This window comes from Thalassophryne amazonica, chromosome 3, assembly GCF_902500255.1.
Source record: "Thalassophryne amazonica chromosome 3, fThaAma1.1, whole genome shotgun sequence".
Classification (NCBI taxonomy): domain Eukaryota; kingdom Metazoa; phylum Chordata; class Actinopteri; order Batrachoidiformes; family Batrachoididae; genus Thalassophryne; species Thalassophryne amazonica.
This window is the reverse complement of record NC_047105.1, coordinates 71,354,928-71,377,856: the sequence shown is the minus strand read 5'-3', so window position 1 is coordinate 71,377,856 and position 22,929 is coordinate 71,354,928. Positions and strand designations below refer to the sequence as shown.

Here is a 22,929-nt window from a genome sequence, read left to right as displayed (position 1 = left end):
TAACGGGGGAATTCTCCTTTGGCTGACCTGGTAGAGGAATGGTCTTTAGTGTGAGCCGTTCGGGGTTCGATCCCACCAACGGCATCACGAACAGGATCTTTGTGGCCGGGACGGAATTCCCCCGTTAGCCAAGCTAGTGGGAACGTCTTTTCAGTTAGGACCCAGGACCTTCATCCCGCTACATATGTTTATATGAATAAATTCAGTCAATCAAAAATTCACTCCATATTCACTGGATCTGAACTTTTTTCCAGCTCAACACTAAATTCTACATATTACGAGACATTATCATTTTTTTGTTTTTAAAGTCCTGATTTACAGAGTTAAAGAAATAGAGGGAAAAAAACAACAAATCCCGGATTCCTCCTTGCTTCCACTCCAAAGTTTGATAAATTCTTCATTGGTCTGTATGCCACCACTCATCCATGCTATATGAAAATTGCCCTGATAGTTTTTTAACCTAATCCTGTGGACAGTCTGATAAACAAATCAAAACGTAATGAAAAGAAGCACAGCATCACGGTGGAGTGGATAACTGACCTCGATGGAAGTCTTCAGCACCATTCTTGTGAAGTATATAATGCAGTTAGGCTGTCAATTAGTGCCCCCTACTGGACATTTAAATACAAAGTGGCAAAGCAGCTTCAGTTGCTGTCTTTCTTCATTGTTCAAAAGCGAAAATGAACTTTTGAAAAGTGACATTTGTTTGAATTCATTGTTATTTAATTCATATCACTTCAAAACACAACTCTTTAATGCATCCCTGATCAAAATGGTCGTTTTCTGTGAAAGTTTTTCTTGTGTGGTTGTTTGTTCACTTTATAGGAGTTTTTGTTTGTTTGTTTAAAATCATTTAAGTATTCAAAACAGATATTTGACAATTCCAGAGTTCTGACACATGAGGTTTAATATGATTGAATTCTTGTGATTGAGTTTGGGTGAAGTCTTTGTGATTAGGTTCTATTTGTTGGCAGCGTCACATAAATCTCTCTGAAATGACGAGTGAAGTGGACTGCGACGGAGCTGAGTGTGTTCTGACTTGACATGCTGCAGTTGTTGTCAGCCAGCACTGGAACATATTTGGTTGGAAATTTACAAAAGTATCCCAGTCTGCAAAGTGTTATTTACCTCTTTCACAAAAAACACTTTTGCTCCAGTGTAAAGTCCCACTCGAACTGTGGCCCTCACCGCTGCATTCATACCTAGAGGCACAAAATGTATGTTATAAACTACAGAAACATGTAGAAACATCAGGACCATCTCTGCTTCATTTCTGAGATTTGACAGGATCAGGTGTACAAGGAGCAGACGTATAGTATATCACATGCCTGTTTATGTATCATGCCCCTCGTATCTGTATCAACCTTCGTCCGAAAAGGTATTTATTACATATTACAACCAAAATAAAGAAGAAGAACCATATAATTATCATCAACTCCATTTAATAACAACTCATTTACTCACCACACCATCAATGTTCATTCAACACGTGCTAATAATACATAGCATAACACAGTAGGTCTGATCCAGTATTGTATAGCAACAAAGTAAAAACACTTCACTACATTTCTGACGTTAATTGCATTCTTCTACTCCGATACATTTTCTACGCGCCATGCCGTTACTCGTTACAAACAAACGCACACACACACACACACGAAAAAAGTCATGTTTTCACCCAGAGACAACTAGTGACTGCAACGAAGTCAGGCCGATTTGTCATGTCCGGTAGGCTTTTTTGCACATGCGCACTTGGGGGGTGTTTGTCATGAAAATTATAATTTCTCTACATTGATTACAGACCTGCAGCAGGTCTGTAATAAATGTACAATAAATATTAGATACTTTAAGACTTTTACTTGAGTAGCATTTCAATCGGTGACTTGAACTTCTCCCAAAGTCATTTTTTTAATGGGTAACTCTACTTTTACTTAAGTGTGATTTTCCGGTACTTTATACAGCATTGGTCTGATCTACAACCCCTGGCAAAAATTATGGAATCACCGGCCTCGGAGGATGTTCATTCAGTTGTTTAATTTTGTAGAAAAAAAGCAGATCACAGACATGACACAAAACTAAAGTCATTGCAAATGGCAACTTTCTGGCTTTAAGAAACACTATAAGAAATCAAGAAAAAAAGATTGTGGCAGTCAGTAACGGTTACTTTTTTAGACCAAGCAGAGGAAAAAAATATGGAATCACTCAATTCTGAGGAAAAAATTATGGAATCACCCTGTAAATTTTCATCCCCAAAACTAACATCTGCATCATATTCCATAATTTTTGCCAGGGGTTGTATATAATCATCAAAATAGTTAAAGAATAATCAAACACATGAATCATGTAGAATGAATAACGCAGGTAAATCATGTGAATATGTAAATTATGGAATGTTCTTATATCTCTCTATAAAGTCATGAGTGTCCTCTTCACTGATGTCTCACAAATTCAGTATGAGACTCAAGTTGTAGAATTGTCCCTGCTAGGGAGGCTAAAACTCTCTCACCTTGATCAGACATCTTGGTTGAATGAAATGATCTGGATCCTGTATCAGGACCCTGCACTCGTCACCAGGGTAACACAAAATGAGTATGGAATAAAAATATATAGCTCACATATTCCCTTTGTTGGAACTGATTTTTGCGATGACATGTCAATGAAAACGGGGTGGAGGAGGGGCATCAAACACTACTGTCATTGTAACTCTGGGGTGCCTAAAACTTTTGCACAGTACTAAATGTATATGGGAAATTTTATGGTAATGAAATTACAATGACAGAAAAAACTGGCAATATTTTAGCTTACCATTAAAGATCTGCACTTACTGTAATTACTGTAGAATTGCTCATAAATCCACCCAATTATGGATGGGTGCTTTGTGGGCAGAGCATAAAATCAGCTAGTCAGAGTGTTATCTGACATTCCCTTTAAAATAGGTGCATTGATATGCAGAGGACGCACTCACAATGTGAGGTTTTCAAGCAAGAACCCACATTGCCTTGCATAAACCGTATGTGTGGATGCAGCAGCCAAACGAGACATGTACAGCACAAAATATCCTGCCAAAATGCTAGAAACCATGCCAAGGGTTGTGACTGCTATGGGACATGAATTAAAACTTGTTGCATCCACTGCTATGCACTGAGAATCACTCTCAGTACTGTGGAATGTCTTCACTGAGCACCATCAGTCTATGTACCATAAGGTACAGCTGGTTCAGCTGAGATGTGTCATCTGCAGCACTTTTTATGTTAAGGTAAAAACTGTGCACTCAAACAAAATTCTGTGCACTCTTTGATTTGTTGGTGTTGTTAACCAGCCAATCCAGGGAGGAAGCAAACCAGTTTCAAAATATGATACAAACCAGTTATTAAAGATACCCCCCCCCCCCCCCCCCCAATTAGTTGTTACCTTTATTTCATTGTTAATCTTTCTTTTCAGTTCAGTTTCATGGTAGTATGATGTTCTAATGCACATCCCTGTTTGCAGATTTTACGCACGCTGTGAATCCTCCACATCAGAATATTGCACCTTAGCAACAACAGAAAGACTTCAGGCCAGATTTTTTCTGGTTCATAGCACAATTGCTTTTTGCTTCCACATGGTAGTAATCCACCTACATTGCACTATAGACCACACCTCGTGGTTAGACTTGCTAACACAAATAAGTGCAAGAAGACATCATTTAAAGGACATGGACGTTGACGTGAAAACCAAAGCTGCATTGGTTGTACACCAACAATAACACATTCATTGTACTGTATGATGGGCTTTATGTAGACAGTTAACAACAATAGATCAAATCAAAGCCATACATTTTTTCATTTTACTGTAAAGGCTAGATGTCCCATTACTTTTGGACTGTAACCAGTAGTGACATACCTCTTACACTGCTAGGGAATACTGCCTGCAATACTTTGGCCTTGGGGTGCACTTCTCTGGTCATGATCCAGCACACCACTAAGTGGGAAAGGGTAAGTGGATGCCCTGTGCCAGAGGAAAGGGATTGAACCTATCACGTTCTGGTTACAAAGCTCATTCATATGTTTGCACAAGATTAATTTCTATTTTAGATTTGCCAATGTCCACATTCCATGTGAGTTTTGGATGAGACAGAAGAAGTGTTCTGAGTTGGGCTGGTGACCCATCATGTACAGAGCTGCTACGGTGCAGATGACAGTTTGAGGAGAAGTGCACAGTGTTGTAGGTGTTTCTACAGCTGCACTCATCCTTAGAGAGATCATGCATATTCCTGGAAACTGCGGGAGCCACTCTTCCAGTTGGGCGGGGGGTGGAAGCCTGGGTGCTCCTATTACCATGTGATAACTTTGGCCTTTACTTAAAGTTCAGCGCTATGTTCTTCATAAGCTTCTTGTGCTAATCACTACATCTATCACTGCTGACCTCATGTCTCAGCCACCACAGTAATTGGATGCTTGGCCAGCACATGTTCTTTGGTTTGGATTGGGAAGAAAACAGGATACAGTAGTATTCAAACACATCATGTCTGGTTTGGGAGACTGAGGTCCAAATCCAGATCTCAGCCAAGACCTCTAGTGCTATGCACCCCAGTTATCCATGACAAACAGATAAGAAGGGGGCTAATGATGAATAAGAACATAAAATAACATTATCCACCCCAAGATCTGTCTTCAAAGTGAATTAATGTTGTCTTTCAAGATTAATTTTTATGTTCATACCTGCGATATTTTCACTTTGTAAAAAATGACAGAGTTGCCGTTAATGTCGATAAACTGTCAGGAATTAGTTGTTTATAAATAAAACCATGAGTGAAAAGTGCTTTGTGTTTCATGTCTCCTGCCCAGTGTCTGAGTGGCTGCATGATGAAAGTCGATGATTTTTTTTTTTTTTTGTAGATGTGAGGTGGGTGCATAAAGACAGATGCTGTGGCTCGTTGTTTGTTTTCGGCTTGTGATTGCCTTTGAATTTATCTAGCACCACTTCCAGTGCTTAAACTCGAAATTGGCTTAACCGACAATGTACTGAGTCAATACTAATAGTTAGCAGCAAGCTGTAACGTCTGCTAAATTTTTTAGCGGTTTAGCATTAGAAAAGTTAACTTTTCAGTTAGCGGTTATCAAAGCTAACGTTTTAGTTAGCTGTGCCCACCACTGGGTGCTCCTTCTTCTGCTTACAGCAGATACAAGCCCCTTCTGATGAAACCAAAACAAAGGAGGTTAAGGGAAGATCTCTATAATGAGTTGTTTTAAAATGTTTACTTCAGTGAAGTAAATATGCTTGTCCGTAGATATCCTTGCCACACAACCAAACACTTTTAATTTTTCACTTTCAATTTATTTAATTTTATATAGTAAGAAATCACAACAAGCTGTCTCAAGGTGCTTCATACAAGTAAGGTCTAACCTTACCAACCCCTAGAGTAAGCACAGAGAAGACAGCGGTAAGGAAAAACTCCCTCTGATGATATTGAGGAAGAAACCTCAAGCAGACCAGATACAGAGGGGTGACCCTGTGCTTAGGCCAGGGGTTTTGAAAGTGTGGGAGAGTAAGCTCCCCCTCAGAGAACAAATGAATAGTTGCGCCCCATGGCACACAATGTCAACATCTTTGCTTGTTTCTTTTTATTCTTTTACACATCTCAAACACATTTTAAAAGTATTGGTGTTTGTTAAAGATCTATCTATGCATTTACACATTTTACAGCCTTTGTAAACATTTTAAACATGTTTTTAAAGAACTTTCTATTCTTTCACACATTTTACACTCCTTTCAAACATTTTAAATATGTTTTTAACGAACTTTCTATTTTTTTTTTTTTTTTTTTTTTACCTTTTGTCATATTTTTAAACATTGTTTTTTTAAACATTTAAACATCTCTGTGAGTTTTTAAATGTCTTTGGCATAACTAACACATTTTATCATAAATAATTTTAATTCAACTTTACAGAGATTGGTATTGATAAGATTTTATCAATATCAATGCTATTATCGATTCCGCTTATTGATCCGATTCCTCATCGATTCCCTTATCAATAGCTTCTGTGAATTTTCTGTTTACTAAATTTTTCAATTTCAATTTATTTTCATTTATATAGCGTCAAATCAAAACAGAGTTGCCTCAAAGCGCTTCACACAGGTAAGGTCTAATCTTACCAACCCCCAGAGCAACAGTGGTAAGGAAAAACTCCCTCTGAGGAAGAAACCTCAAGCAGACCAGACTCAAAAGGCTGACCCTCTGCTTGGGCCAAAAGTAGGCTTTACAGGTTTTCTATGTTAACAACATTTTATTGAGTCTTAAAGTAAACAAATATGAAATTGGTCAGTGGATTCTTGATCACTGGACATAAATAAAAATGAACAAAATCTGTAATTTTTGTCAAAAGCATTTCCTTTCAGACATTAATGGCATGAATGTCACTCAATACCTCTGAGCTGAGCTCTTGCAGCCGGCTGCTCTGCAAGTCAACATCAATGTAATTCATGAAGAACGCAGGACATCTCATTTTGGGAGGAAAACAAACATTTTAGTCTGTTGTAGTTTGTTGTCTGTGTTACAATGTTTGGAAAGATTTGATTTAAAATGGAGATTCGCTTTGAAGTTATTAATTCCGGCCGGACTCTAACTTAACTCGGCAGAGAGCCGCGCAGCGTTTGGAGCTGTGCGAACGGAATGGAGGACGATTCTCGTTTCTTTCCTAGAACAAGACATGAGTCCTAGTTAGTGACTTTAATCCGCACAAAAGTGACTCACGATTGACATTTTTAAATGGCTTTCAGAGTGGTTAAGAAGCGGACTTGCTGTTTCTGAAAAGCAGCGAAGCAATGAACCAATGAAGCAGTGGGTCGGAGCACTGCTTTGTTGCTTCAAGCTTCAAGAACAGCTGCTGCAGAAGCGGTTGATTACAGACCTGCTGCAGGGTCTGCAATCAACGTAAAGAAATGATCATTTTCACGATAAAACACCCTCAAAAACAACGGCTGCTCTGAAGGACCAATAAGGGAATCGTTAAGCAAAAAGGCTATTGATGTCAGTGGATCGAATCATTTTCTTAACGATTCTCGAAAAGAACCAGTTCTCGATACCCATAACTTTTGACCCATTTGGAAACCCCTCATGCTGGACTGCGGTAGACCAGAAAATAGAACATTACAGTAGTCCAATCTATAAGAGACAAATGCATGGATCAGGGTCTTAGCATCAGCCATATACGGGATGGGAAGAATCACTGATGCAAGGCAATCCTCTAAAGATTTTATGTGTATGAGATTACCAGCAGTTAGCGGTATGTACAACTGAGTATCATCAGTATAGCAATGATAAGTAATCCCAAAACGCTGCAATATGTGCTCAAAGGGTGCTATAGAAAGGGACAAAACCAGTGGCGACCACTCGTGTGTCACATGGACCACGTTTATGGGAGGTTTCTCTCTGAACACAGAGTGGGGGGGGGGGAGAGAATATGGGGCGGGGTGAGTTCATGGGGTTACTTCAATTGTTCGTTCTTAAGAATATGTTTTTTTTTATGTGTATTTCAGTGTTTAAATGGAGGAATAATGGCACTTTTTTTCTTTACATTTTATCTTTTCAGTGGTAGCAAGGTCTATTATAATATATATTTTTTTTTTATAATGGCTAAGTGTGTAAGAATGACAACTTGGAATGTAAATGGACTTCAGAACCCGATAAAGCTTAAGAAATGCCTAACATACCTGAAATCACAACAGACTCAGGAGGCCTTTATACAGGAAACACATTTGTCAGACTCAGAGGTACTTAAATTAAGGAGGGATTGGGTTGGGCAGGTGTTTCACAGTTCATATACAAGAAAAAGCAGGGGGTAACTATTTTGGTGCATAAAAAACTTAATTTTTCTATTATAAAAGAACAAAAGGATTCAGAAGGAAGAGTGATATGTGTGGAAGCTAATGTTAATGGGGTTAAGGTTAATTTATGTAATGTCTACGCCCCGAATATAGAGGATGCACATTTTTTCCATAAAGTAAACAAAATAATGGGGGGCTTGTCAGGGGATCATACAATAATTGCGAGAGATTTTAATCAAGTTTTAGATGTTGCATTAGATAAGACCACCTTCACCAGAAATAAACCAAAAGACAGAATGGCTATTACATTAATGATGGAAGATCTTGGACTAGTGGATATATGGAGAGTAGTCAACCCGAGAGAGAGGGAGTATACATTTTATTCACATAAACACAAATCACATTCTAGAATTGATTACTTTTTAATAAGTAATAATCTGGTTGGGAATGTATCAGATTGTATAATGGGACCAATAGCTTTAACTGATCATGCTCCTGTGCACCTGGGAGTGATTTTGGAGCCAGATCTAGGTAGAAGGGGTAGATGGAGATTAAATGTGTCTTTGTTGCAAAGCCCTGAATTTCTTAAGTTGCTGGAAGATGAGCTGAATAGTTTTTTCAAAATTAATATAGGCTCAACAGAAAAGATTGGAACAGTTTGGGAGGCATCAAAAGCTTATATGAGAGGGCAGATTATTGCTTATGCCAGCAGACAAAAAAGGGAACATTCAAAAAAGATAATAACATTGGAAACAGAACTCAAGGAACTGGAGAGGAAGCTATCAGCGCACTATTCAGATGATACATTGAAACATGTTTGTGACCTAAAACTACAGATAAATGAAATATATAATAAAAAAGTTGAATATTTTCCCTATTTAGACTAAACAGTAATTTTTATGAGAGTGGAGAGAAAACAGGTGGGCTGTTAGCCAGGCAGCTTAAAAAGAAAGAGGCTAGTTATACAATACCTGCTATTAAGGATGAGAACGGGGTACTTAAGACCAGTACTAGTGACATAAACAAAGTCTTTTTGACATTTTATAAGAAACTTTATGAGTCAGAGGTAGTATATGATAAACAGAGGTGTGACAAATTCTTTTCTAAATTTCATTTGCCAAGATTGACAGAAGACCAGCAGAAAGGTTTAGACAGTCCTATAACAGTGGAGGAGGTGAAAAAGGCCATATCTTTAATGAAAGTAGGAAAATCACCTGGATTAGATGGATTTCCATCTGAATATTATAAAAAGCTAACAGATAGACTGGCTCCTGTTCTGAGGTTTAGCAAGAGTCCTTTTCATCGGGAAAGATGCCTGACACTTTTAACGAGGCTTTGATTTCGCTTATTTACAAAAAGGATAAAGATCCTACAGATCCAGGTAGCTTTAGGCCAGTGAGTTTGATTAATGTCGATTGCAAAATATTGACTAAGGTTATTGCCCTAAGAATGGAAAGAATATTGCCAAGCCTGATTCACTTGGATCAAGTTGGCTTTGTGAAGGGAAGAACTTCATCTGACAATGTCAGAAGGCTCTTACATCTTATGTGGATGAGTAGAAATAATAGCACTCCAATAGTGGCTTTATCATTGGATGCTCATAAAGCCTTTGATAGAGTAGAATGGAGCTTTCTTAAATATACTCTTAGAGCATTTGGGTTTGGCGAGGGATTAATTAGATGGGTGAGTGTTATTTATTCTGATCCAAGGGCGGCAGTTTTAACAAATGGATTGGTATCACCATTCTTTAGATTAGGGAGAGGGACAAAGCAAGGGGATCCTCTCAGCCCCCTATTATTCATATTATTTTTAGAACCATTAGCGGCCGCTGTTAGAAACGACAAAAGCATCAGGGGAGTAATCCACGGTTCAGAAGAGCATAAAATGTTTCTGTATGCTGATGATATTTTGCTCTTTATAAGAGACCCTTCCTCTTCAGTTCCAAAGGTTTTATGCATAATTGACAAATTTTCAGAGTTATCAGACTATAAAATAAACTGGCAAAAGTCAGAAGCTATGCCAGTGTCAAAGGGATGTCTCCAACCTCTTCTTTCTCCATTCCAGTTTAGGTGGGTTCCAGTCAGAATGAAGTATTTGGGAATTAGGTTATGTTCAGAACTGACAAACATAATTTCAATAAATTTAGAGCCGTTATTACAAAAACTGAAAATTAATTTAGATAAGTGGAAATTGCTGAATTTTACTTTGTGGGGGAAAATTAATACTATTAAAATGTTGGTTGCTCCTCAATTTAATTATATATCAATGATGATACCAATAACAATAGGTAACATTTTTTTTAAACAATATAATTTATTAATTAGGGATTTTCTTTGGAATGGTAAAAAAAGCAAGAATTGGAATAGCAAAACTCACAGCTTTGAGGGAATGTGGAGGGCGCCTCCATTGTCGATGCGGCTGCACGTAGCTGTGGTCGCAAGGTCTCTGGTGCCTGTCACGGCGGTAATCCCCGAACCCGGTGGTGGACACCGGAAGTAAGGGATGCCATACAGCTGAAGAAGGAGTCCTACTTATCTTTGTTGGTAGGTGGGACCCCAGAGGCAGCTGACAGGTACCGGCAGGCCAAGCGTGCCGCAGCCCGTGCGGTCGCAGAGGCAAAAACTCGGGTCTGGGAGGAGTTTGGGGAGGCTATGGTGGAGGACTATCGGTCGGCCTTGAAGAGATTCTGGCAAACCATCCGATGCCTCACGAGGCAGAAGCAGCTCTCCACCAGCACTGTTTACGGTGCGGGTGGGGAGCTGTTGACCCTGACTGGGGATGTTGTCGGGTGGTGGAAGGAGTACTTCGAGGATCTCCTCAATCCCATCATCACGTCTTCCGAAGAGGAAGCAGAGACTGGGGACTCGGAGGTGGACTCATCCATTACCCAGGCCGAAGTCACCGAGGTGGTTAGAAAGCTCCTCGGTGGCAAGGCTCCTGGGGTGGATGAAATCCGTCCTGAGTACCTTAAGTCTCTGGATGTTGTGGGGCTGTCTTGGTTGACACGCCTCTGCAACATTGCGTGGCGATCGGGGACAGTGCCTCTGGATTGGCAGACCGGGGTGGTGGTCCCTCTGTTTAAGAAGGGGGACTGGAGGGTGTGTTCCAACTATAGGGGGATCACACTCCTCAGCCTCCCCCGTAAGGTCTATTCCAGAGTACTGGAGAGGAGAATTCGACCGATGGTTGAACCTCGGATTCAGGAGGAGCAGTGTGGTTTTCGTCCTGGTCGCGGCACACTGGACCAGCTCTACACGCTCCATCGGGTACTCGAGGGTTCATGGGAGTTTGCCCAACCAGTCCACATGTGTTTTGTGGATCTGGAGAAGGCATTCGACCGTGTCCCTCGGCGCACCCTGTGGGTAGTGCTCCGGGAGTACGGGGTCCGGGGTCCTTTGCTAAGGGCTATCCGGTCCCTGTACGACCGCAGCAGGAGCTTGGTTCGCATTGCCAGTAATAAGTCAAACCTGTTTCCAGTGCACGTTGGCCTCCGCCAGGGCTGCCCTTTGTCACCGGTTCTGTTCATTATTTTTATGGCCAGAATTTCTAGGCGCAGCCAGGGTGTAGAGGGGGTCTGGTTTGGGAACCACAGAATCTCGTCTCTGCTGTTTGCGGACGATGTGGTTCTGTTGGCTTCGTCAAATCAGGACCTTCAGCGTGCGCTGGGGCAGTTTGCAGCCGAGTGTGAAGCGTCCGGGATGAAAATCAGCACCTCCAAATCCGAGGCCATGGTTCTCGACCAGAAAAAGGTGCTTTGCCCTCTTCAGGTCGGTGGAGTGTCCTTGCCTCAAGTGGAGGAGTTTAAGTATCTCGGGGTCTTGTTCACGAGTGAGGGACGGATGGAGCGTGAGATCGATAGACGGATCGGTGCAGCATCTGCAGTGATGCGGTCGCTGTATCGGACCGTCGTGGTGAAGAGAGAGCTGAGTAGGGGGGCAAAGCTCTCGATTTACCGATCGATCTACGTTACGATCCTCACCTATGGTCATGAGATTTGGCTCATGACCGAAAGAACGAGATCGCGAGTACAAGCGGCCGAGATGAGTTTCCTCCGCAGGGTGGCTGGGCGCTCCCTTAGAGATAGGGTGAGGAGCTCGGTCACTCGGGAGGAGCTCGGAGTCGAGCCGCTGCTCCTCCACATCGAAAGGAGTCAGTTGAGGTGGCTCGGGCATCTTTTCCGGATGCCCCCTGGACGCCTCGCTGGAGAGGTGTTCCGGGCACGTCCCACTGGGAGGAGGCCCCGGGGAAGACCCAGGACACGCCGGAGGGACTACATCTCTCGGCTGGCTTGGGAACGCCTTGGGGTTCCCCCGGAGGAGCTGGAGGAGGTGTGTGTGGATTGGGAGGTCTGGGCGGCTTTGCTTGAGCTGCTGCCCCCGCGACCCGACTCCGGATAAAGCGGAAGAAAATGGATGGTTGAAAAATGCTGCAGTTCCCCTTTAATATGACAAAAACGAACTTTCCCTTTGAAAATCAATAGCTGAATTATTAGTAGGCATGACAAGCTTACATGAAAGGACTCTGGACCTTGCTGTGCTCCCCCAGCACTTTGGTGGGTTACTTAAAGGACAAGATGTGGATAGATTAGACTTGGAGGGTGCCAACAGCATCTCCACTTACAGAGTGAAGGAAAACAGAAAAGAAGATTGATTGGGAGAAGATAGCAGCTCCCACTGTACAAACATATAAAAGAAAGGTTATGCCTCTAATTAGCCCTCATAACAGATAGTGTTTGAGGAGAAAAAGAAAGGAAAGCAAAAAGAAAGATGTACCAAAGGATATCAAGATGTGCAAAAAGACATGGTTGTCATAGCAATTTTTGTGAGAAAATAAAAAAATAGCCTATTTGACAGTGTGGCATTTATGTGGTTTTACCTCAAGTCTTATAAAGCTCAGACAGATGAACAGCTTACCGCTTCACGTTATGCGGGGTCACTAACACACTTCCCAAAGGTCAGCATGGCGATATTCCTCATCAAGTTAAAGGTCAAGGGAGCGTTCGCTTCAACCAGCACCGGCTGACAGGCTGCAGCTGCCCCTTTCTATAAGTTAGAAAACTGAGATTGTGCTGCTGCAGCAGAGAAATTATTTAAATATTGTTATTTATTATATGCGTCAGCATGTCTGATCTGAAGGAGCTGGAATCATGGTTGAATCTGACAGCAAAAAGTGAGAAATCTTTCTAGTTTTTGAAAGTACCTATGTTATTTCTATGGCCTCTTAATATGTGCACTGCAACTCTAATCGCATTTTCAAATTATCTGGAGCAGCAGTATTTGAAAATGCAAATGTCCAAATTACTGGAACTGGAATTGAACCTGCCAACTTCCTGGGAACAAGTCTCTGTTGGTGTTGTTGTTGTTGTTGTCATCCTCTCAGCTGCTCCTGTATTTTTGGGAGTGTTGTTGACATGTTTATCTGTCAGTTGTGGGAACAATTCAGTTAACCCCTAACAGCTAATTAGCTATGCTAACTTTTTTATTTGGGGGACTAGCTCTTCAAATAACTTTGGATATTTGTCCCACCTGTCTTCAACTCTTCCATTCCAGACTGGTCCTGTTGAGTCATTTCAGAATCCACTGGAGAGAGCACAGATCTAGTCTAGGTCTACCACCACATCTTCATCATCATCATCATCATCTTGGCATGCTAAACCTTTTTGGGAGCTTTATGCCTCAACATTTTAAAAGCTCAGCTCTTTAGGCCTGTTCTTTAGAGTTTTATCCCCCCCAGAAAAGTGCCAATAAAGCTAAATTCATATAATAAATGACAGCAGTTAGTGGATATCAGAAGCTTCAGCTAAATGTTTTAGTAACTTAGCCTTTATCACAGTTAACTTTTCATTTAGTAGATTACTGATTAATGGAGCTAACTAAAGTTAGCTGTGCCCACTACTGTTGTTTATCTTTATACAACAGCTGAGTAGATTCTTGTCAGGTGATTGGTGCTTTGTATGTCACATGACATGGATTATTTGCCCATTTGTGTTGTGTTGCATTTAGTGCGAAAATTTGGTTCCATTTACTGTGCAGATAGCTTCCATATGTTTTGTACCATTGGACGCTGCGATGACGGACGACAATTTGAACGAGCTAATTGATGGTGCTAATTCTTCTAACACACACACAAATGAGGAAGTACACAAAGTATTTTTTTTTTTTTTTTTTGGAAGTACACAAAGTCAGTGCAAGGCATCACGGACTACATCATCAGAATTACTTTTGGACTCCTATTTAAAGTTTGTGTTGGATTGTTGATGCCAAAACACCGGTGACGCACACCAAAATGTAAGTCCCTTTTTCTGTTCTTTATAAATGAATAAATTATGAAATGACAAGGATCTATTTTAGCCATTATATAAAACAATTAATGAATGTTTTTACATTCTTTCAGTGGAACAAATATTTAACTCGATGAAAGATGGAATGTTCCATTCAACTCAGCTGAGTTGAATGGAACATTCTATCTTTCACCTCATGAAATATTCGTACCATTCAACTCAGAAACATTCATTATTATTATTATAACAGAAACAGGAAGAATACAAACTTCCAAAGGTGAAGAAGGGTCATTTATCAATACTGAAATTCAAGGACTGGCATGACTGAGCATCATGTTCTGCTTCCTGTCCACTCTATAAAGGCACCACTCCTCGCATGAGCCAAACAGAAAGTTTGTAGTTGGTGAGTATGCATCTGACGGGAACAGTCTGGCATGAGATTGTAATGGGTACTCTGGGCCATGTTTGGACCTGATTCTCAAGACTGTCTGGAATTCATATGAGACACAGCTTTTAAAATATGTAGTTATCAAGGTCAGACGTATTCAACGTTACAGTGCATCTGGAAAGTATTCACAGCACTTCACTTTTTCCACATTTTGTTATGTTACAGCCATACAGGCCTGATTGTTGGACTGCTGCAGAGATGACTGACTTTCTGGAAGGTTCTCCTCTCTCCAAGGAGGAATGCTGGAGCTCTGACATTCACAGTGACCATCGGGTTCTTGGTCACCTCTCTAACTAATGCTCTTCTCCCTCGATCACTCAGTTTAGACGAGTTGTCAGCTCTAGGAACAATTTACGTATGATGGAGGCCACTGTGCTCATCGGGACCTTCAAATCAGCAGAAATGTTTCTGTACCTTCCCCAGATTTGTGGCTCAAGACAATCTATAGACAGTTTCTTTGACTTCATGCTTGGTTTGTGCTCTGACATGCACTGTCAACAGTGGGACCTTATATATTGACGGGTGTGAGTCTTTCCAAATCATGTCTAATCAACTGAATCCCAGTTGGACTCCAGTTAAGCTGTAGAAACATCTCAAGGATGATCAGTGGAAACAGGTTGCACCTGAGCTCTATTTTGAGCTTCAAAAAATTAATCCATTTTGGAATAAGGCTGTAACATAACAAAATGTGGAACAAGTGAAGTGCTATGAATACTTTCCGGATGCACTGTAAGTAGAGCACTTGTCTGTGGTAATACAGCATCAGTGTTGGGCTCGAGAAAAATACATTTCTGAGTTGCTGCTTTCCAGATATTCCTTGATGTGTCATTGCCAAAATGGGAACTCTGGACCATGTTTGGACCTGTTTCTCAAGCCACTGTTTGGAGTTCAAAAGAGAAAACAGCTTTTCAAATCTGTAGTTATCAAGGTCAGACGTATATGACATAATGTTAAGTAGAACACTCGTCTGTGGTAATACAACGTCAGTGTTTTGCTCCAGAAATATACATTTCTAACTTGCTACCTTCCAGATATTCCTTAATGTGTCATTGCTTTTAAGAGATCATGTTGATCTATTAAGTACTGACTTTCCGCACATTACAAACCCAATCATCTGCTGATCCAAACAGCATTTGTGGCACTTCACATTCACATACCATGCTGGAACCCTGGACTTACCCTGGGCATCACCTCCTGAGGTTAGCACAGCAATCGCCCGGCCCACTCCCATCTTGGTGGGGTCCACAGGCGCTTTTTGTGCCATGGTCTGAGAGATGCAGCTGGCTGAGGAAAAGAGACTTTGACTGTAAAAATCCTTCTCAGCACTGCTGTAACATGTGGAGCCTCTCAACTCTCAGCCTGCCTGTTATGGAATCTCATAGCAGTGGCAAGCGAGCGCAGCTTATCTACCCTCTTGGCACACATATGGCGACTCAAATAGTTTTACACACACACACACACACACACACACACACACACACACACACACACACACACACACACACACACACACACACACACACACACACACACACACACACACACACACACACACACACACACACACGCGTGCAGGCACACACACAGCCTATTATAAGTATGCACACAATTAGCGTGCTGTTCAACATTGTTTTAAAGTAGTAACACAGTACTATGAAACACAAAATAATGTCTGTTGCCAGTGTTGCACAGTTGAACATTCTAACTTAACCAGGGATATGTTCTGGGTCCTGCTATTTTCAGTGCTTGCATAGACTGGGTGTTGGGTAAAGACTTGGGTGCCTTTGTCACTGAGGAAAGGTTTACTGATCTTGACTTTGCTTACGATGCTATGATCTTTGCAGAATCAATGAATGACCTGAGTGCAGCACCTGAAAAGTTGATTGAGGGCTTTGAATGTCTGGATTTTTGATTATCCTGGATCAAGACTAAGATCCATGCTTTGAATGGGTTTGTGGACTCTGCCATCAGTGAGATGCGCTGTATGTCTCTGCTCTAAAAAAAATAACTTGCTCAGTGAACATAAAATTATGGAGAGTATTTCCACCCATGTAAAAAGCATTAACTTAGAGTGACCTAAATGTAAATTTGTTGGGTCAACATGATGAATTTGCACTACTGTTACTTAATTACCATGGTTCAAACCAACTAGATTTTTAAGGGTAAATGTAACCAACAAACAAAAGTGAGTCCCTTCAGCTGCTCCCTTGTTTGCACTCGTGGTCTCCATAGAAAATCCAAGGTGGACCTGCATGTTGAATTGGCACAGCTTTAACACTGTATGCCCTTCCTGATGCTAGTCCCCATTACATGGAGAAATGTGGCAGGGGTAGGGTTTGAATCGGGAACCTTCCATACTGAATCGAAGTGCAATAACTACTTGGCCACCACCCCTGGCCTGTAAGGGTAAACGTAGCACACTGATGTCATTTTCTTGGGCCATTTAAACTTGTTAGATAAGATTAGGAGTTACCTAATTTAATAGTGTAGTTACAACTGTTGTTGTCCATTCGGCTGCTCCCATTTTTGTGTCCGGGGTCACCACAGCGGATACAACCAATTCCGCATTGATATTTGGCACAGGTTTTACGCCGGATGCCCTTCCTGACGCAACTCCGGTGTTACCTGGAGAAACACACACAGCCGCTGGTGTTCCAAAGAGGTCTCCCATCCAAGTACTAACCAGGTCCCGCACTGCTTAGCTTCTGAGATCTGACGGGATCAGGCATAGACAGAGCAGATCGGCTGCTATAGGGTAGTTACAACTACTTTTTAAAATAGTAGAGTTACATGAATAAATTGTGCTGATCCAACAAAGCAAAGTTAAGTTGATGCTGAATGCAAACAAGGGAGCAGCTGAACTTATTATTATTTTTTTTTACATTTACCCTTACAAATCTAGTTGGCCTGAACCATGGTTATTAAGTAACAGTAATGCAAATTCATCATGTTGAATCAAGAAATTTAAATTTAGGTTACTCACATTTTTTTTTCTGGCTAAGTTAAGGAAATTTACTTCAGTGGAAATGCTTTCCATAGCTTTATTATGTTCACTGAGAAAATTATTTTTTGAGTGTGGGACCTCTGCCTATGAGATTTAGAAACATTTGGGAAAAGCTGATGGAGTTTACAGAACAACTGTACAGATATGTTTGGTGATGCCAATATCTTTGCAGGAAAACAAGGTTCCTAGTCTTCGGGGTCCAGGGGCCTCATGTACAAAGACCTGTGTGGATTTGCTACTGAAACATGGAATATGCTAAAAACCCAGAATCGGTCGTACACACAAAAAAAGTCAGATGTAGCAAAGTGTGCATATGCGTGGATCGAAGCACGTCCCTTTTGTACATACCAATCAACATGTACAGTGAGGAAAATAAGTATTTCAACACCCTGCGATTATGCAAGTTCTCCCACTTAGAAATCATGGAGGGGTCTGAAATTTTCATCTTAGGTGCATGTCCACTGTGAGAGACATAATCTAAAAAAAAAAAAAAATCTGGAAATCACAATGTATGATTTTTTAAATAATTTATTTGTATGTTACTGCTGCAAATAAGTATTCGAACCCCTACCAACCAGGAAGAATTCTGGCTCACACAGACCTGTTAATTTTTCTTTAAGAAGCCCTCTTATTCTGCACTCTTTACCTGTATTATTTGCACCTGTTTGAACTTGTTACCTGTATAAAAGACACCTGTTCACATACTCAATCAATCACACTTCAACCTGTTCACCATAGCCAAGACCAAAGAGCTGTCTGTGGACACCAGGGACAAAACTGTAGACCTGCACAAGGCTGGGATGGACTACAGGATAACAGGCAAGCAGCTTGGTAGAAGACAACAACTGTTATGATTATTTATTAGAAAGTGGAAGAAACACAAGATGACTGTCAATCTCCCTCGGTCTGGGATTCCATGAACGATCTCACTTTGTGGGGTAAGGATGATTCTGAGAAAGCTCAGAACTACACAGGAGGACCTGGACAATGACCTGAAGAGAGCTGGGACCACAGTCACAAAGATTACATTAGTAACACATGATGATGTCATGGTTTAAAATCCTGCAGGGCAGCAAGGTCCCCCTGCTCAAGCCAGCACATGTCCAGGCCCGTTTGAATTTCACCAGTGACCATCTGGATGATCCAGAGGAGGCATGGGAGAAGGTCATGTGGTCAGATGAGACCAGAATAGAGCTTTTTGGAATCAACTCCACTTACCATGTTTAGAGGATGAGAACAACCCTAGGAAAACCATACCAACCATGAAGCATGGGGGTGGGGTGGAAACATCATACTCTGGGGGGCTCTTCTGCAAAGGGGACAGGACGACTGTGCCGTATTGAAGGGAGGATGGATGGGGTCATGTATTGTGGGATTTTGGCAAACAACCTCCTTTCCTCAGTAAGAGCATTGAAGATGGGTCATGGCTGGGTCTTCCAGCATGACAATGACCTCAAACACACAGCCAGGGCAACTAAGGAGGGGCTCTGTAAGAAGCATTTCAAGGTCCTGGAGTGGCCTGGCCAGTCTCCAGACCTGAACTCAATAAAAAATCTTTGGAGGGAGCTGAAACTCCAAACCTGAAAGATCTAGAGAAGATCTGTATGGAGGAGTGGACCAAAATCCCTGCTACAGTGTGTGCAAACCTGGTGAAAAACTACAGGAAACGTTTGACCTCTGTAATTGCAAACAAAGGCTACTGTACCAAATATTAACATTGATTTTCACAGGTGTTCAAATACTTATTTGCAGCAGTAACATACAAATAAATTATTTAAAAAAATCATACATTGTGATTTCCAGATTTTTTTTAAGATTATGTCTCTCACAGTGGACATGCACCTAAGATGAAAATTTCAGACCCCTCCATTATTTCTAAGTGGGAGAACTTGCATAATCGCAGGGTGTTCAAATACTTATTTTCCTCACTGTAACTAAGCGCACATGCAAAAGTGCCAAACTCCTCCCTGTCCACACCCCCATTTAAATATGCAAATTTATTTCAATATGACATGGGACCTGGGATTCCCTTCTCTGTCCGATCATTCCACATGAACAAGGAAAAGAAATTTTACCGAGGGTGAGCTACAGATGACTGGAAATGAAATGGAGACACACAGGGATATTTTATTTGGTACCCTGTCAACTGGAATAATCATGAAATGGAAAAGAAGTGTGTGGGAGCATGTGTATGAGGCCATAAACACTATGGGCTCAAAGCAGCACACACACGGAAGTAAAAAAAAAAAAGGTGTGCAGTGGTTGATAGTGTGTGACGTTCACAACTTTACGCACGCATTTATTGACAAATACTGAACACAGGGAAACAATCTGGGCTTGTTAAGAAGCTCTGCAGCTCTAGTTTCAACATCAGGAAACAAACAAACAAAAAATTAATAACAAAAACATATTTGAATGCACACATGCCCAAATGTGTCCGCACTGATTTTCATTCGGAACAATGACACGAGTAAATTATTTACTCAACAAGCAGATACCCATCATGCACTGTGCTAGCCTCTGAGTCATGTGTTGAACCAGGCCACCTAGCCACGGCATTAGCTGGATGCATTTGGGCATCACATATGATTTGAACATTGATGGAATGAAAATGTTTCCTATTATCAAAAGCAAATTCATCACGTGATGGCGCATTTATAGAAAAATGTGTGCAGTCAATAGCTCTGATTACATTAGAGAAACTGGCTCTCGCCGCAAATTTTAATGTTGGTCTGTTCAACAGCATTGTATGGGAATGCGATGTAACTGGTAAAAAATGGTAAATGGACTGCATTTATATAGCACTTTTCCATCTGCATCAGACGGTCAAAGCACTTTACAGTTATGCCTCACATTCACCCCAATGTCTGGGGTGCCATACAAGGCACTCACTACATACCGGGAGCAATAGGGGATTAAAGGCCTTGCCCAAGGGCCCTTAGTGATTTTCCAGTCAGGCGGAGATTTGAACCCATGATCTTCTGGACTCAGCACCTTAACCACTAGACCATCACCTCCCCTGATGATACTCAGATGATTGCATTCCACACAGCTCGCATTGCTCAGCTCAAAGTTGACTGGCACACTCCTGACCGATCGACCAGCTCCTGCTGGAATGCCCCTGTTGTCAGGAAGCCCAGCGTGGTCAGCACCTGTGTGCACACAGACAACCTCTGGCTCCTCACCGTATTGCGCTCTAGGGCCAGCCGCAGTTATGCACACAACTCCAGTAACACTGGCTTTGGTAAACAAAATTGGTTTATGAGCCAATTATTGTAATTTACAAGTAAATCCTCATGTTCCCTGAATAATCACTGATGTTGGATTGCATCACTTGCAAGGTCATCTAACAACACTAGCGCAGCCATTCTTCATCACTTTGCACATGCTTTTATATCCACCCATATAATTGCAAACACGTGGGTGTGTTAATTGTTCATAAGTGTGTCTCTGATGTGCACATCACTCTGATGTCTTCTTATTTTCACATTATTAACAGTTTCCCAGCATCACCTTTAAGTGTCGCCAGAGTAACAACAGCTGTAGAATTGTGCATATGCCAGCCATGAACTTGGCATGGGGCACCACACATTTCCATGGTCATTTTACTTTTGATACATCTGTACGTAGACATACATATGTTTTGTGCATAAGCAACCTTTGTACATGAGGTCCCTGGTGTTTCCACTCTTACTGTATGGCTTTGAGCCCTGCACCCTAATCGGTGAACTAAAGAGACATCTTTGGTCTCTCTGGAGAATCCTTTCGTACAGCTAGAAAGGCTTTGTGTCAAGCATGCAAGTGCCGTTCGTGCTGAGGACCCCAGAAACTTCAAAAGGCCAAGGATACAACATTGCCTGACAAGAAAGTACTATTTATTAATACCAATGGAAAATTCCAGGATCTTTGGTGAAGATATGCACTCTCTGGGTGTGTTTCTGGTTTATTATGTAACTGATGAGTTTAGTTTTTGGGCTTTTGCTCTTTATTTACTGCAACCCCATTCATTCCATCCAGTCTACCTCACCAGCTTCCCCCATTGGCGGCGGATCGGTCGGTGAGGATGTTTTGGTCTCACATTCAGTTCCTGATGTATCATCACTACCTGTTGAGGAAGAAGCATATCACATTATCAAAACTGTCATAAAGATTGGAACAGTACTGTACAGCACTTTCAGATGCTGTTAGAGTACAGACTGATCCACTTCATCCAAAGCAGAAAGCAGTGACTTTGTGTTTGCTTTCTTCAGGAATCTTTGGGATGCCCCGAAACAAATTAAAACAATAAAACAAACAAACAAAGAAAAAAAATACAGATACAGTTATATGTGAAACCGCTGATGGAGTGTGCGCTCATTCCATCACTTGTAAGAAGGAATTAGATGCTAACATTTCATATAACTGAATGTCATGCAGTGAAGAACCCAGAGAATGATAGGCATCAGAGGGTTGATGCATACCCTGCACAGTCTACATACCACAACATTAAGTGTATAAGTAAATATACATATGTCTATAATGGTGTTTTTCACCATGTATGACTCCGTCATGAAGTCATTCATACCAATTACATATATTTTGTTGATCAATATATATGCTTTAGGTCATCATCTTGGTTGTACAGATATACAAAAAGTGGTCTTTAGACCAAGTTTTCCTTGACCTTGACCAATGACCTCTGACCAAACTATACCAAAATCGATTCACCTCTAGATATCTGTCCAAGTAATATTCCCACCATGTTTGAAATAAATCCACACACACACACACACACACACACACACACACACACACACACACACACACACACACACACACACACACACACACACACACACACACACACACACACACACACACACACACACACGCCAGTGAACAAAAGAACAAGCCTATGTAATTTCTAAACACCCAAAGCTTGATATAGTGCATTGTCAGAATCAGGTTTTAGTCTACCTTTAGTAGGTAGATATGGCTGGGATTTCAAGTTAAACTCGATTGCATTCTGTGTGACCTGTGATGTGTCCTCAGTAAGAGTTACAAACCTTTTACAAATGAGTATAGTACTAACACGTGACAGATGACATACAAACTGAAGGACAGAAAACAATTCTGTCTCCCACATCCTGGACTGTTGGTTGAGAAGTCATAAAAAACCCTGTGAGAGTGGGCGGAGCATCTTTTTTAGGCACTGGAGCTAAGCCTTTTAATAGATATAGAATGTCTGAATGCAACAGAGTGACACTGGTGCTATCTATAAAACACTCTCCAGCACCTTCACTGGTATGAAAATGCACAGTCATCCCTGCGACAGAACATGCTACACTCACTGCTTAGTGCATCAAATCAATAAGAAAAAAGCAACTACAACATCTAAATTCAACGTGCAAC

General features: G+C 41.3%; 1 protein-coding gene across 2 annotated transcripts in view; it reads right to left on the bottom strand.

Moving 5' to 3' along the window:
- The window catches only part of pfkmb (phosphofructokinase, muscle b), a 49,920-nt gene extending 30,917 nt beyond the window's left edge, over positions 1–19,003 (bottom strand). The window contains exons 1-3 of one of the 2 annotated variants that reach the window (XM_034166702.1): positions 18,991–19,003; positions 15,714–15,758; positions 1,129–1,202 (exon numbers count right to left, since the gene is read on the bottom strand). In XM_034166702.1, the coding sequence (XP_034022593.1) occupies positions 1,129–1,200 (72 nt within the window). In that variant the 5' untranslated portion in view covers positions 1,201–1,202; positions 15,714–15,758; positions 18,991–19,003. Of the gene's footprint in view, positions 1–1,128; positions 1,203–15,713; positions 15,937–18,990 lie in introns of those variants that run through there. The other variant, XM_034166701.1, reaches the window with a different exon arrangement.
- Between the last annotated feature and the right edge of the window lie 3,926 nt (positions 19,004–22,929).